Source organism: Chlorocebus sabaeus, chromosome 11 (genome assembly GCF_047675955.1).
Source record: "Chlorocebus sabaeus isolate Y175 chromosome 11, mChlSab1.0.hap1, whole genome shotgun sequence".
Lineage (NCBI taxonomy): Eukaryota > Metazoa > Chordata > Mammalia > Primates > Cercopithecidae > Chlorocebus > Chlorocebus sabaeus.
In genome coordinates, this window is record NC_132914.1 from 129252822 (window position 1) to 129269389 (window position 16568).

The 16568-nt window shown below is 50.8% G+C and overlaps 1 protein-coding gene across 10 annotated transcripts in view; it reads left to right on the forward strand.

The window, feature by feature from the left end:
• Positions 1-16568, forward strand: part of EP400 (E1A binding protein p400) — a 127997-nt gene that overhangs the window by 62993 nt on the left and 48436 nt on the right. For 6 of the 10 annotated variants that reach the window (XM_008005252.3, XM_073021250.1, XM_008005256.3 and 3 more), the window contains 10 exons: positions 3435-3621; positions 4113-4279; positions 5911-6080; positions 6936-7178; positions 9666-9830; positions 11429-11587; positions 13226-13320; positions 13798-14069; positions 15476-15678; positions 15762-15931. In XM_008005252.3, the coding sequence (XP_008003443.3) occupies positions 3435-3621; positions 4113-4279; positions 5911-6080; positions 6936-7178; positions 9666-9830; positions 11429-11587; positions 13226-13320; positions 13798-14069; positions 15476-15678; positions 15762-15931 (1831 nt within the window). The remainder of the gene's footprint in view (positions 1-3434; positions 3622-4112; positions 4280-5910; positions 6081-6935; positions 7179-9665; positions 9831-11428; positions 11588-13225; positions 13321-13797; positions 14070-15475; positions 15679-15761; positions 15932-16568) is intronic. The other 4 variants (XM_073021251.1, XM_008005262.3, XM_073021252.1 and 1 more) reach the window with 1 other exon arrangement.

Genomic DNA, 16568 nt, shown 5'->3' on the forward strand with positions numbered 1-16568 from the left:
CTGTACTTCCTGTCTCAGAAGCCCCACTCCTGTGTAGCCGCCATGTGTAGGGTGGTGTCCTGGTGCTGCTGTCTGTGTTGCCCAGAGAATTCTGTGGGCATTTTAGTTTCCATTCATCTGGGAGAGACGATGATTGAGCAGCTCGTCTTCCCACAGCCAGCCTGGAGGCCCCAGAACTTGGGTCAGCTGTGGCCCACAGGAGGTGGCACGCTGCTGTCTGCGGCGCAGTGAGCGGGGTGTTGCATGGGGTGGAATGCGCCATTCAGCGCACACCATGTGATGGCTGGCTGCTGTGCCTCTGGCAGGGACGTGCTGGTGCTGGAAGCTGTGCCCCTGGAGTTGACACAGTGTGGGGCCCCCCTTTGATCCTCTGAGGTCGTCAGATGTGCCTGGTTTTGATCTGTCTGGCTTTCCAGTTTTCTGAGTTTAAATGAAAGAAACACAAAAAACCCTGGAAGTCAAGTTTTGGAGGATTTGAAATTTATCTGTGCTTAGTCATCACAACTCAGTCTCTGCTGGGGGTGTGGCCATGAGGCAGTGCTGCAGGGTTACCCCCTACCCCATGCCACCTCAGTGTCCCTCACAGGCCACAGTCAGACACACTGGATCAGCGACCCCACTCCTCCACCAGCCATGTGCTCATGTGCTCCCCTCCTTGTGGGGAGACGACATGGGGACCCTGGTGAGGTGCTGTGGGGGAGCAGATGCCAGGCGATCGTGTGAGTGCACTCCGTGGCCATGGGCACAGCAGACTGTGGTTTGCGGAGACTAGGGGTGAGCCCATGTTAGCCACACACACACCCCCCCCACCCCCCGTCCTGGGTCTCCCTCTCTGTGCCTCATCCTCTGCTCTGCAGCCGGAGGGCATGCACTCAGGGGCTTGCCAGGGTTCTGTGCATGTGCACGTGGCGCCTGGGCACCCTTGAGAGGAGGGTGACTGTGAATGCAGCTTAAACCTGGTGAGTGAAGATTTCAGGAAGGAAAGTAAGTGTGCATGGTGACTGTGGAATTTCTCAAATTCACAAATGACACAGTACAACCGTCCTTTCTCCAAGAGGCAGGGCAGTGGAGCAGCACCTCACTCCACGCCGTTAGTGGCGAGACTCTCCAGGCATTGTAGAAACTTTGTATGCGTGGACAGAAAACGCTTTACCACATTGCTGAAGCTCTGGTGTCAGATTTTTCAGTAGAATACTGAAATCAGCCTATGCCAGCTGGTAACACACTAGTTGTCGTTTGAGTGGAGAGGGCTCACAACGTATGCAGGGTTTGGGCGCCAGCGTGTCAGGGAAGTCACGTTGACCACGCCCTGCGTACAGGGACCATCTCAGGGAGTCTGACCCATTGCCCTTCTGGGGTTGTGCCCATGCAACATGGTGGTTTGCCTTCAGGGTTGCAGTGTTGTCTGAGGTGTGAGAGGCTGGTGGCCCTGGGACCTGTAGGGGGAAAGCATGTCTTCTTCTGCTGGGCTCAGGCTGGCTGTGTGGCATCTGCTCCCCGGGCGGAATGGCAGGAGGGCACTTGGACTCCTCATGCACGTTTTCCTCTTTCTTTCCTTGAAATCAAGCTGTAGTGCATTAGGTGTGCGCACGCCTCGCCCCCCTAGAGCACCTGGTAATCAAGTGTTTGGGGCGCTGTCCGGTGCTCAACGGGATCCTCGGGTGGTCCAGGAGCGTCCTGTCCTGGTCAGCTCCTCCCTCTTGCAGGGACCGTGCCACACCCGCTGCCGTGAGGGCAGCGCCCATGTTTCTGTACCGTGAGCTCCAGAGCTGCCAGACCAGACTCCCTACCTGCCCAGACCACCCTGCACTTGTGCTGGCCTCTCCTGGTTCCTGTTAGCCAGGGCGAGTTGCCTTTCTGTTATCAGCCCGTCCATGTGGGCTTTAAGTTCCATCCCTTCTCCGGAATCATCCATCTTCTCAGCCATTCTTTTTGAAGCACGTGCTGTGCCCCGGCCGTTGTGCATGTAAGTCCTTCCCTGGCCTCTTTTCCTTCCCACCGCTGCTCTCCAGAGCCAGGCTCGCAGGAGCTCTCCCGATGCTTGTCTCCATTTTTCGGTCTCCACTCATTTCTCAGCCCCTATGCAATGTGCTTCTCATGCGCCTAGCTGTGTGGGGACTCAAGACTCCAGGCATCGGCTCCCCTGTGGAGCCCTCCTGCTTGGGTTTTTGTTTTTCGTTTTTTTGTTTTGTTTTGTTTTGTTAAAAATTTTTCTTGAGATAGAGTCTCACTCTTGTCACCTAGGCTGAAGTTCAGTGGCACGATCTGAGCTCACTGCAACCTCTGCCTCCCAGGTTCAGGTGATTCTCCTGCCTCAGCCTCTCGAGTTGCTGGGATTACAGGCATGCGCCACCACACCTGGCTAATTTTTTTTTGCATTTTTAGTAGAGACGGAGTTTTACTATGTTGGCCATGCTGGTCTCGAACCCTTGACCTCTAGTGATCCGCCCACCTTGGCCTCCCAAAGTGCTGGGATTGCAGGCGAGCCACCACGCCGGCCCTAGTTGGGTTCTGTGGTGCGTGCTGCTGTCAACCTTGGCCTCCCAAAGTGCTGGGATTGCAGGCGTGAGCCTCCGTGCCGGCCCTGGTTGGGTTCTGTGCTGATGTCATGGTGGTTTCTGTCACCTGCGCTTGAGCTGACCCTTGAGCTCCTCACATCCAGCATGGCAGAACTGAGTTCGTGTTTTCCCAAGCCTGGCTCCCTCCCTGGTGTTCCCGTTTTAGGGTGTGCGCCACCATCAACCCAGTTGTTTGGGTTGGAAATTTGCCATTGCTCTCTCCTCCCTTCTCTTCCCATGAGTCTGCCATCTCTCTCCAGACCAGTTACCTGTCGTCACTGTCACCCTGGTTTCCTCCCTCAGGCTGCCTGGTGCTTTGTGCTCACGCCAGAGGGCTACTCCCTACCACGGTCCCATTTCCTACCCAGCCCTGGTCCCAGTGTGCGTTGTAGGTCCTTCTGTCTGCCCCCTTCACTGGGTGGTAAGACGCACAGGGCAGGGACCTGGGCCCTTGTCTACCCCTGCGCACCGCCTGCAGGGCCAGTGCAGGACCAGGTGTCAGAGCTGCCAAGCAGTTGTGTGAGGGGCTTTGCTCTGCTGCGCTCACCCTGCCCCTCACTTTGCTCATCCCCCTCGGTTGCCCCTCACGTCTCTTTGAGAGCATTCGCTATGATTGTGAATGAAGAATGAACTGGAGTGGCTGTCTCTGGTCAGCTCTGGTGGGGCGGTGTCACTCTAAACGGGGATGGCGAGCAAGTGCAGAAGGCCCTGCCTGGGACGTGGTCTTGAATGGCCACTCTCTCTAACTCAGTAAACGGACCTAGAAAAATCTTCTTCTGTCCACCTTTCTGGAGTTGAGACAGTTGATCGTGAGGGTGGGAATATGTCCATGTGCCATTTGGATTGAATGCTTCATGCTTCTTCCTCCACGGGCAGCACTCAGGAGGCCTTGAAGAGCGGGCACTTTGTCAATGTCCTGAGCATCCTCGTGCGGCTGCAGCGCATCTGCAATCACCCTGGGCTCGTCGAGCCCCGGCACCCAGGCTCTTCCTATGTGGCGGGGCCCCTGGAATATCCGTCTGCATCTCTAATCCTGAAGGCACTGGAGAGAGATTTCTGGAGGGTAAGTGGAGGATCCAGAAAGCGGAATCACTGTTGGATGTCTTTTCCAGGCACATTATAGATAAAACCATTCTTGGAAATGGTTCTCAACCAGCTCTTCTTCTGCAATTGCAATTGCAGCTCTGTGATACATGGCACTGTCTAGCAGCACTGATGGCTTGCCACCCCTTGCCGGAGTGTTCCGCCTCCGGAAGTTTACCTGAGGGAGGCGGGCTCGCAGGGTGCAGAGATGCTGAGGGCAGACTTTCTTGGTGTTGTGTGGATTGTGGACTGTGAGAAGCAGCTGAGCATGCACGGTGCATCCTTAGTACTTCACCAAGGGCATGACAGCACCTGTGTGTTGGCGTGGAGGAGGGTCTGCTTGCCGAGCGACCGTTAGAGGGGGCGCGTCTGGATGCCCACGTTAGGGCCCTGCCATAGAAATCAGTTTTGATTCTTAGGTGCTTTTTATGCCACTTCATGCAGCAAGACTTTTTTTCTTTTTCTTTCTAGGAAACAGATCTTTCTATGTTTGATCTCATCGGCTTAGAAAATAAAATCACTCGTCACGAGGCAGAATTGCTGTCTAAGAAAAAGATACCACGGAAACTCATGGAAGAAATCTCCATTTCAGCAGCCCCAGCAGCCCGACCAGCAGCAGCAAAGCTGAAGGCCAGCAGGTGCGTGCGACCCAGAGGCAGCAGGGAGGGTCGGCTCCCAGGGTCCCTGCAGCTGACCCGGGTCTGTGCGTGGTGAAAGAAAGGCTGCTAATGTACTTGGGTTACCTGCTGCTCTTGGGACCTTGCTGATGTCCTTGGCTGTGGTACGTGTGGCTGTGCAGATGCCTTTTAGGCTGTGTGGTGCAGTGCAACTACTTGCCTCCCTGAGCAGCAACCTCCTTGATCGTCTTTGTGGCAGTTTCAGGGTAGGGTGGGTATCAGGGCTGCATTTAACCTGGTGCCTCCTGTGGTGGAGGCTGGTGTGGCCGGACCACACGTGTCGTGAGTGTGGCAGGCAGAGGGCTCCACCCCCACCGTGATGTCATTGTCTTACAAGTGACATGTGAATGATTCTGAAGTGATGCTTTTGCCAATGCCGTGAGGCTGGGAGGGACAGACACGTTAGATGATTAAAACAAGATATAAATGACTCATAGTCTAAATCTAGCAATTGGAAGTATCCCAAATCCTGTGCTTGGGTTAAAAAGGAAAGGAGAGGAGAGAGGCGTTCAGAGATGAGGGGCCAGTTCTGCAGACAAGTCTTTCTTGTTGGCACTTCTGTCCTTGGCTTCACTGGGACTTTGAGTGGATCACCCTCCCCTCGTCAGTACCAGAGGTTTCTGCTTAGCTTGAGGAGCCACGACCCAGCAGGCTGCTCCTCAGGGAGCCTGCAGCCCTCAGTTAAATGAACAGCACCCATTCTAGTGGGTACTAGTCTGTGTTTTTAAAATGGCCTTTTACAAAAAAGTTTATAAAAGTTTTTAATAGAGACAGGGGTCTCACTCTGTTGCCGGTCTGGTCTTGAACTCTTGGGCTCAAGGAATCCTCCTGCCTCAGTCCCCCAAAGTGCTAGAATTACAGGTGTGAGACCACACGCCCGGCCTAAAAATGACTTTTGATGGCCATCTCTGCCTGTTACGTTGTATAGGGGTTTTGAAAATGGCCAGTATAGTTCCCAGCTTAAAGTGGGCACCGTGGCTCATGCCTGTAATCCCAATGCTTTGGGAAGCCAAGGTGGCAGGATCGCTTGAGCCCAGGAGTTGGAGACCAGCCTGGGCAACATAGTGAGACCCTATCTCTCAAAAAAAAAAAAAAATACAATCCAGGCGTGGTGGTGCATACCCGTATTCCTAGCTACTTAGAGACTGAGGCAGGATTGCTTGAAGCCAGGAGTTTGAGGCAACAGTGAACCATCACTTGTACGGCCACTTGATCAGACTTTTGTCAAGTTGATGTTTCTTCTCACTCCCCTTAGCCCTTGTGCTATAATAGATGTGTTGTTTTCTAATCTACATTGATACGATTGTGAAAGTTAAAACAGCTTTCATCCTTGTATTCCCAGGAATCTGGGCAGATGTAACATACCACTTTGGTGTACTTAAGTCTTCTTAGCCACTGCTACCGGGCTTGGGGGGGAGCTTACCTAGGGCAGTACTTAGGCGTCTTTCCCTTCCCTCTGTAAACTGCACTCTGGGTGCTGGCCCCTGAGCTGGCTTCCTGTGGGCAGCGGTGAACCCCGGCTCCTTGAGGTGGCCTGTTCTTTCTGTGGTCTGATGCTCTGTGTCTTCTTGCCTGGAACAACGGGCATCTAGGTTGTTTCAGCCTGTGCAGTACGGCCAGAAGCCCGAGGGTCGCACCGTGGCTTTCCCCAGCACTCACCCGCCCCGGACGGCAGCCCCCACCACGGCCTCTGCTGCTCCACAGGGCCCGCTTCGAGGACGGCCGCCCATCGCCACATTCTCTGCCAATCCGGAGGCAAAAGGTAGACTTCACGTAGTTGTCTGCTCTCCGCCTTGTGGAGGTTTTTGTGGGACAAGTTCATGGCACTTTCTTCTTGCGCCTCTGGACGTGGTAATCGTCCCCAAGTGGGAATAGGCACCACCTGCTGGCTCTCTGAAGGTGCCTTGTTGAGTTCTTGATGAGTTTTAGACTTTTTGATGGCTGGTAATGGATGTTTTCCCTATTGAAGAAATTTCACTCCTAGGTTAATAAGTGTTGATCTGATACTGACAGCCACTGGGCAGGCTGTTTCTGTTGACAAGAGGCGCATGCGTGCAGTCGTCTAGGAGACTCCTGAGAACGTCTGCTCATATTGTATTTTGTGCTGTCACTTGAACTTGATTATTCTTTTGAGGAAGGATAGTGTAGAAAAGGTCATCAAAATAGTTAAAAGTAGTATTTCACCACGTGGCCAAAGGGGCCCTCCACACCATGTCCATTGGGTTTTCTGAGCTAAAAATAAATGAGAAGACCTGCATTGTTGCCAGCGTTCTGTATAGAAATATGAGTGGAAGCTCTGTTGATGTTTTTTTTGTGTGTTTAGGAAATAGTTTCTAATTGATACTAATGTTTGGTTGGGCTGACTTCTAACAGTTTCTGTTTACTCTGAGAAATGTACCGCGTAGCTCAAAGTGAAGATAATTGACGACATGTAAAATTACGTTTCTCTCACTCTGTAAACTATATGGCCCCTCCTTTTTTTTTTCCTTAAGAGGGGGCTTCTCATTTGAGAGACAGTGTGAAATGTTTATTTTATTTCTTTAAAATTCGGTTTAAAATATTGTATTTTATTAAGAACCTCTAACAGCTTTGCACAAACAAACCTTATCGATTGCAGCAGCAGCAGCCCCGTTTCAGACCTCTCAGGCTTCCGCCAGTGCTCCACGACACCAGCCCGCCTCGGCCTCCAGCACAGCCGCTAGCCCGGCCCATCCTGCGAAACTGCGGGCCCAGACCACAGCACAGGCCTCCACCCCAGGCCAGCCCCCGCCCCAGCCCCAGGCCCCCTCGCACGCGGCCGGGCAGAGCGCGCTGCCTCAGAGGCTGGTGCTCACCTCGCAGGCCCAGGCCCGCTTGCCTAGTAAGTGGCCTCACCTTTCCAGGTTTCTGCCATCTCTCTACCCCAGAGGAGTTGTGTTAAGAACACGGGGATGTAGGAGGAGCCTTGCTGTCCACTCCTGTGTCTTTCCCCAGCCCCATGCCCAGCGCTGCCTCTCACCAGTGCAGCCACCTCTGGCATGAGTCTAGCAGGGAGCGCCTCTGCGGAGGCCGCGTCCGGCCTTCTCCTGTCTGTGCTCTCTCTCCTGACCCCGCCATCCAGCTCTGCTTTCCTGCTGCGCTCACTCACTGCTTTGGTGCTGTTGTCGGCACTTCCCAGTGTTAGCCCCGGCCTTGTTCCACCAGCCACACAGGTGCACTCTGGGGGAGCAGATGCTTCTAGAGTGACAGCGACTGCTTTTGTTAAGGTCGCTTCCTTGCCAGTCATGTGAACAAGCTTTAGGTTCCTAAAAAAATTAGGTCTTTTTAATCTCTTGCCTGTTACCAAACTTAAACTTGGGATGAATAATTGCTCAATCAAGATAACTTGTAACAATTTAATGACTTAAAAAACACAGTTATTAATTTTTTAAATACAGAACATTTTGCTGTGTCCAGTGGAATTAGTATGTTTTCAGACCTTACATGTACCCTATTCTTTCTGTGGTGGAAATTATCCTGACTTAAAGTATTATATTGTTTCTCAAGTGCCACCTCAACTCCTTTTTTCGTTGGTGTAGCCAAATTGTGTGGAGGCCTTTCTGGAAAGATGGAGATGGGAGAGGGAGTGATGCAGAGAGACACTGAGTTCGAACTAATTGTCTTTCCTTACAAATCTCTCTCTCTCCCATTGCCCAAAAATAAAGAGTAATTGTCCTAGTTAATTGCCCTAAGGGAGAAAGCAATTGCATATGTTACATCTTTATCAAACTAGACACTGTCTTGCGTGGGATGAAAGTCATGTTGGTGGTTGCCAGAGGAGCTGTTCTTTGGGAGATCTGTAAAGTGAGCAAAACTGCTTTTCCTGTGGGTCGGTTCTCACCTGTGTATGGAGCAAGGAGGATTGTTGGGAGATTGACACTTCTATGCACAAATCTCTGTCTTCTGTTTCCATTTTCCCCTCCTTGTTCACAGTTATTCTGTGGGCAAGATGCCTCTAGACATTTTTCTAGTCTCTTACTAACTGTTCTTTTTATCATATTACTAATAATTCTGGCATGGATTTTCTTGGGAAGAACATTTAGACTCAAGTATCAACCATTGGGAAATAAATCTTTAAACCTGTTGTTCAGTTGTAGCCGGAAGGTAATACCTTTTTGAGTTGGGGGCATATGACCACGTCTGAGTTATGTTTTTTCAAAAAAAGGGTTTTAAGCAACGCTAAGTTTTACTTTTTTAAAAAAACAGTAAATGTTATAGATTGACTTTTACCGTCTAATTCAAATTAGTATGAAGTTTTATATCTTCAAGATTTTTTTATGTATGTGATTTATTTATGTATTTAGAGGCATTGCTAGATCTTGTAGGTGCTGTAGCTCACACCTGTAGTCCCAGCTACCTGGGAGGCTGAGGTGGGAAGATCACTTGAACCCAGGAGTTTGAGGCTGCAGTGAGCTATAATCCTGCTACCACACTCCAGCTTGGTTCATAGCCAGACCCTGTCTCTCACAAAATAAATAAAAATACATTCCTAGATTTTGGAGAGTTATGGGTGTAACTGAAGCTAGTTATTTTTCATATTTGTGAAGATACAGTCTCTCTTTGTGAGCTAAATTGGACAGGTACTTTCCACGTTTATAAAGTTCTCTAAAGTTTAGGTTCATGTGTGAGTTTCCAAGTGTATTACAAATAAATTTCTGCCTTTTTTTGTTTTTTTTTTTTTTGAGGTGGAGTTTCACTCTTGTTGCCCAGGCTGGAGTGCAATGGCCCAATCTCAGCTCACTGCAACCTCTGCCTCCTGGGTTCAAGCGATTCTTCTGCCTCAGCCTCCTGTGTAGCTCAGATTACAGGCGCCCGCCACCATGCCTCAGCTAAATTTTTTTTTTTTTTTTTTTTTTTTTTTTTGCATTTCTAGTAGAGATGGGTTTTCACCCTGTTTCCAGGCAGGTCTCGAACTCCTGCCCTCATGTGATCCACCCAACTCAGCCTCCCAAAGTGCTGGGATTACAGTCATGAGCCACTTCATGCAGCTGATTTCTGCTGTTTTTGATGTTTGCTGCTTTTTTATTGTTTGGGTAGAAAAGTAAAATATTCCTTAATAGCTTCCTTAATATTATCAATATCTGATATCTAAAATCCCTACCAATTATGGTTAAGTAAAGTTAACCATTAAAATCTGACATTTTGTTTTCTCTTTTTAATGAAAATAATTATTTTTAAAAAGTGGTAGAAAACACTACCTGGTAAACATTTCTGTGGTGCTTCAGTTTATGATAGATGGTCATTATATACAAGAAATGATTGTCAATATGACACACCCAAATTTTTTCCAAAATGATCTGAATTCACCTTTTCATCTCCGTTTCAACAGGTGGCGAGGTAGTGAAAATAGCTCAGCTGGCATCCATCGCAGGACCACAGAGCCGCGTGGCTCAGCCGGAGACGCCGGTGACACTGCAGTTCCAGGGCAGCAAGTTCACCCTGTCGCATAGCCAGCTCCGGCAGCTCACGGCGGGCCAGCCGCTGCAGCTGCAAGGTAAGGATAAGGAAGAGAGAGCACTTGACGCCGAAAGTGCCAAAAGCGCCTCACCATGAGCCCTGCTGCCCGCAGGCCTGCTTCGTGCATGTATGCTTCAGGCTTTTCCCTGTGTCCAATGGTGCGTCTCATGGTCCGCGGAGGACCGGCCCAGCGAGACGCCGTTCAGCAGCCACTGGGCTGCCTGCGCTTGACGCGTGTCAGACAAACAACAGGCACGTTCGTTCCCAGCATCTGCCCTTTGAAGAGAGTTTCGTATTTTGTAGATCAAAGTAGAAATATTTGGCCAGGCGTGGTTGTGCTCTCCTGTGGTCCAAGCTACTCGGGAGGCTGAGGTGGGAAGATCACCTGAGCCCCAGAGGTTGAAACTGCAGTGAGCCGAGATCGTGCCACTGCACTCCAGCCTGATCACAGAGTGAGGCTCCCATCTCTAAATAATAGATAAGTAACAGAAATAGTTGCTGCTTTCTAATATAGGTGTGAGACAAATTGTCCCCAAAACACCACAGGATTAGTAATTTTATGTATGAGAAATCATTTTCTTCTATCAACAGACTTAATTTTAACTCCCAGACCCAAAGCCCAGACCTTTGGTGAAGAGCAGTGTGTTTATATAGTAACTGCTCTTTAAAAAAAGTGAGGGAGAGGAATTGAGTGGTGCCTTGTCCTGGTGGTGGGATCATTAGCTCTCTCTGTTTTAGTTTAGGGTTCAGGGAGCACCCACAGCAGCTCCAGCAGCCGCCTTCCCCTCCTTCCTCGACAGCAGCCTTAGGGGCTGCCTCCCTCCCACCCCCACACAGCAGCCCCGGCGGCACCTTCCCCCACCTTCCCTGACTGCAGCCTCAGCGACCGCCCTCCCCAGTGCTTTCCTCATGATGGCTGCCTGTGGTATTTGTCAGCGTGGAAGGTTTTGTCATAAGTGGGGTGAGCCCACTGACCTCCTTGGAGAGAGACACACATCTCAGCAGAACAAGGCCTGCCACAGAGAAACGATTCAGTTTGGTTTACTTCCTTTCTTTTTTTTTTTAAACATTTTTTTGGCCCACAGAGGCGGGGCCAATTGGTAACATCTCTGATGGCCGCCAGTTTTCACAAAGTATGACATGGGAAGCTATCTCCAGAGTAAAAGAAGTCAGAAAGATGCAGTCATACAAGATCCAAAGTGGCAGCCTCCTTAAAAAGCAGCAGAAAAGCCACAGGCATCTGGGCTAAAAACAGGGTTTTGTTCCATTTCTTCCTTCTCCTTGACTGCTGTCAGGAGTGACTGCGGTGATCTGGGAGTGAGGATGTCCAGCTCAGTACCTCAAACAGCACAGCAGGTCCTCAGCAGCTGTGTGTCACACACCTTCTGTAAGGGACAGAGGGTAGATGGCCTTTTCTTGACATTGAGCAAGAGACCTTGCCTCTTAGTGTGTTGTCATCCACTGTTGGTGATGGGTTGCCACTTTTCTCACAGTGACTGAACTTTGCATTGATTTGTTTGTTTAGATTTGATTTTCAGTTTGTCGACTTATTTTGTACTGTTTGGAAGTGCCTGGAGTGTGTGACTGTGATGTACACGTGCCTGTTATTGACACCTAGCGGACCTATGATTGCAGGCAGCGTCCTCCAGATCGTGTCCGCCCCCGGGCAACCCTACCTTCGAGCCCCTGGCCCCGTGGTGATGCAGACCGTGTCTCAGGCGGGCGCTGTGCACGGCGCCCTGGGAAGCAAGCCCCTGGCCGGCGGTCCCAGCCCTGCACCCTTGACCCCACAAGGTAGGGTGCTCTGAGCAGGAGGGAGACTTGGCTTGGAAGCTTCTTCCTCTTCCATCTAAGGCGAGTGGAAGGCATTCATGTGTCTTTGACTGTATCTCAGAACAGCACAGTCTAGTGTGTGGCCATCTCTGATTTCTATAGATGTGTCATTCAGCCTGATTTATTTTCTTTTTCTTGTGCTTTCAAAGGTATTGATTGGATATAACCAGCCTCCACTGTCCTTAGGGTTTTGTTTTGTTTGTGTTCTCACAAGAAATTTGGAATCATGAGAAATCTTGCTGCTTTGTATATCGCCAACACGTTCAGTGTGCTCAGTCTCCCCTGGGAGTGGGACCGTGTGGCCGCCCACGCAGGGCCTGGTTCTTTGTCCGGCCCGAGCTGCCACTCCTCATCCTGTCTCGCCACGTGCTTCACCTCTGAGTCCTCACTCTGCCCCTGCCTTGGCCCTGGGTCTCCCTGGACATGCTCTGTCATGATGTGGTGTGTCCTCTGGAACCCAAAGACCCGTGGAGGCGGCTGGGAGCCTAGAGGGGTGAGGCTCTCTCCTTGGGATGGAGCCCTTGTCCTGGTGGCCGAGTGGTGTTTGTTCAGTTCCAGCCCCGCCTCTGTGTAGTGGGCAGTGATGTTGGGTGGGCCACTGCCAACCTGTTAGGCTCTGTTAGGCATCAGAGGAGGCTGCGAGCCTGGAGTGGGGAGGGGCCATGGCTTGTTCTCCAGTCCTGTTAGCGTCACCCAGCAGCAGTCCTGCATGCCAGCGTGGTCAGCAGTTCCACTCGCCAGGTTTTGCCGCTACCTCCAGAACCAGGCATCTTGGGGATTCCAGAACCAGCTGCTGCACCTTCTTCGCGGGCTGAGGAGTCACTGTCCTGTGGAAGCCCTCCTCCGCTTCAGAGACCCCAGTACCAACGGGAGTCCTGGACCCTGAGGGTCTGAGCCCAGACACCCCTACCCCCAAGTGCTGAGTTCTGACAACCTCAGCCTCTCTCCCTTTGTTTTCCCCTAGGGTGACTCTTAACCCCTGGGCCCCTTTTCAGCACTCAGACACCTCTTTGACCACATCTGTGTAGGAAAGTCTGCCGCACTAAGTGGCACAGCTTCTGCCTTCCTCGCTGGCCCTGGCTGGTAGCTGGTGTCATGTCAGGAGCAGCTCCGGGGAACAGATATGAAACGGGCACTGGCTTGCTCTGTTGCAGTCGTGAGGACTGGGTGGACATCCTGCCAGGGCTGGGCTGCTCATGGCAGGCAGAGGCCTCACAGTTATCAGGCTGTCACCTGGGCTAGGAGGTGGCCACATGCTGATGGCGATGGGGCACCCAGGGCCTTGGAGGTATGCTGGGATGCTTCTGGGTGGCTCTGGAGTGCTTCCCAAGGGAAAGGGGTAAACTCCTGGCTCCATTCAGCTCCAGTCATGGCCTGGGAGCCAGCATGCTTCCGTGGCAGATCTAAAGCATTTAAGTTTGAGCCATGCACATTCCAGCCACGTGCTGGTGGAGGATGAGGCCTTGGGGACATGCTGTTGCAGAATGACTTTCTGCGGAGTGTGCTGGTGGAGGGCGAGGTTCCATGGAGCATGCTGGTGGCAGATGAAATCCTGCGAACTTGGCATTCCTTTTCACCTCTTCCTTTATGCATTTGTAGTTGGCGTTCCGGGCCGCGTGGCGGTGAATGCCTTGGCTGTGGGAGAACCTGGAACGGCCTCCAAACCAGCTTCTCCCATTGGAGGGCCAACCCAGGTAAGCACCTGAGCTTGAGACCCTGGTGCATGTGGACAAGTGGCTTTCCAAGAGCTGCTTGTTGTGTTCGGTTGTGATATTTAAAGGCTCCTGTGAATCCTCAAGTTATGTTACTGAATTCTTATTTTAAAACACAAATTTCCTAATACAAGAAATGAAACTGGACTTACGACTGCCAAAATCTCTTTTTGTATTTTTTATGTCCTTCTGCAAGTCTTCCTGGGCATTAGAATTACTCACTTGTGTCTTGAGAAATACTTCCCATCTTGACAGAGAAGAGAATGCTTGTGCTCTCTGCTTCATTTCCATTTCTGTTTCCTGTAGCTCTCGGCTTCATTTCAGTCTCTATTTCCTGTAACATAAGACCTTGGATATTGAAGTGGATCCCATGCGTGGGAAATTCCAGGGGGTTTGGTGAAGACGGTAACTTGTCGTTCTGTTTCTCAAGTAACTGTTTTTCATCACTTTTTGATAAAGGAGGAGAAGACCAGACTCTTGAAAGAGCGCCTGGATCAGATTTATTTGGTCAACGAGCGGCGCTGTTCTCAAGCTCCAGTCTATGGCAGAGACTTGCTAAGGATTTGTGCCCTGCCTGGCCACGGAAGGGTACAGTGGCGTGGGTCCCTGGATGGCCATCGTGAGAAGGAGGCCGGGCCAGCACACAGTTACGCTTCATCCTCAGAAAGTCCAAGTGAGCTGATGTTGACGCTTTGTCAGTGTCGAGAGTCTCTGCAGGATGTTATTGACAGGTACTGCAGACCTCGTGGCCTTTTCGGTGCTCTCTGGCTGCGTTACACCCCAGCAAGGCCCCTTCTTGTCTCGTGGATGTTCATCTTATTCCCATCGGCTTCTCCCCACGCTGTCCCTTAGCAGTCCGTTTTGAAGTTACTGTTTGAGGTCTTCAGCTTTGGGATTAGATGGTTTTATTATCTGGGTCTCAGTGCCAGGCACGGCTTCTGAAGGAAGTTGGCAGCCCCGGGGCAGAGCCACAGCACTGAGCTCACACTGTGCTTGGGGACAAATGACTGTGTTGCTAAGGACTTTCTCCATTTGATTCTTTCAAAACAATGACTGTATTAAAAGATCCTCATGAGTGAGTGAACGTTACATGATGACAAATATGTGCCAGAGTTGAGCTCAGAACATGCGTTAATGGAGAGCAAATCCGAGCTCTGGTGGGCATGGTGGGCACCTGGCCGCTCTCACTGAGCTTGCTTTCAGTAGAGCGCGTTACCCTGTTTGTAGTTCCACTCCCTGCTTGGACTCGGTCTCCAGGCTCTGCTTCAGACATGTTTTCTTCCCTTCTTTACAGCTGTTGTATTTCTCATAGTTGTATCCCATCTACAAAGGGAAACCTGGCTTCTTCCTGTACCTTGGCTCAGCTCAGCTTTCAGGTCTACCTATTTCAGTGCTTTCAGATCAGGAAACAGAATTAATGGAAAAAAAGAAAACTGCGAGTGCTTCTCCAAGGCCGAACAAGCCACCTCTGGCATCTCCTGGTCTAGGAGTGGCTAAGTCAGTGACCTTGTGCTCCTGGAGTTTTTCTTTCAAGTACTGGTTTGTCTTTGTGTACTCCTCCCTCATTGAACATTTGACCATTCTTTCAGTTTGTATACAGTTGGGAGTGAGTCATAGCTGATGTCCATAGCAAGGGCCTTCTGGCGCAGGTGACCTCCACAGGTTGCAAGGTGGGCCTCAGGTTGGCTGTGCGATCTTTGCTATATTGTCATTGTCCTAAAGATTCCTTCACCCTGAGTCTGGCCCCCATCCTGGTGACACAGTCCGTAGCAGTTCTAGGGTCCACGAGACAGCGCACCTTTGTCCCAAACTTTCCAGCTGAAGACACGCTGGAAAGAGAATGGCTCATCTCTGAATAGTGCCTGCGGCCTAGGGAGTCCACCCCCATTGGTCGGTCAGCCCTGGACTGTCTGAAGTAGTCCCTAAGGTGGTGGTGGTTGGCCAGGACTGGTTAGGATCTGCCTCGTTGGGCCCCTACCCGTGTGCCAACAGCCATGTCCCCATGTGACTGGGTTGAGCCCTGCTGTTTCCTGGAACTTGGACTGCCGGAGGTCTCTGCCACATCTTTTGGGAGCCCCCATGCTGGGTGAAGGTGTGTGGCTCCTGGTGGTGATAAAACATGCTTTCTGCTCCTCAGGGTTGCCTTTGTGATTCCTCCGGTGGTGGCAGCACCCCCATCCCTATGGGTGCCGCGGCCGCCACCCTTGTACAACCACAGAATGAGGATCTTCAGGGAGGGCCTGAGAGAGCATGCTGCACCTTACTTCCAGCAGCTGCGGCAGACAACGGCTCCGCGCCTGCTGCAGTTCCCTGAGCTGAGGCTGGTGCAGTTCGATTCAGGTATGGGGCAGTTGGTGGTGTGGCCCGTGTGAGCTGGGCTGGCCCTGGATGATGAGACACTCTTGATGTGATTCGTTTCCCAGGAAAGTTGGAAGCTTTAGCTATCTTGCTTCAGAAGTTGAAATCTGAAGGACGTCGGGTGCTGATTTTATCACAGATGATTCTTATGTTGGACATTTTAGAGATGTTCTTGAACTTCCATTACCTCACCTATGTAAGAATCGATGAAAATGCCAGCAGTGAGCAACGGCAGGTGAGAAGGACATTGCTTACCTTGTCCCTGATGGGTCAGTCACCGGTGTTTAAGGCCTGAGTGCTGTGTAAATTCAGTGGTCTCATGGCCCTTCTAAGTGAAAGGAGAAGGACTTAATGAGCCTTTGAACTTTCTTAAGTCTCAATCCATCCTTTGATATTTTTTATTGAAAGCCATGTTGTTAGGTAAATGCAGTCTTGATGTCTCAGAATAAACACTGGTGACCTGCAGTCATCATTAAGACAATACTGGTGTACTTCAAGAGGTAACTACGAGGTAAAAATATGAAAACAATTCCAACCAATTTAGAATTAAAGGAAATACAAGTTAAGATAATATGCCCATTGTTTACTTACTAGATTTGCCAAGGCTGTTTTGATTCATCAGGCACAGTGAGTCAGACACTCTCATAGCCTGCCGTGGAGGCATAAAGTAGTATAGTTCTAGAAGGCAGCCTGGCAGTATGGATTTGAACCTTAGTGGTGATGTATTTAGAACCCTTTACTTACATAACAACAAACACACCACGTGAGATCTGTCTGCAGAGTCGTCGTTGAAATGTTGATGGTAATCCACAGCTGGGAACAGTCAGTGTTCAGCAGAAGAGTGAGTGCATAAGGGGTTGTCCCTGGGCCCC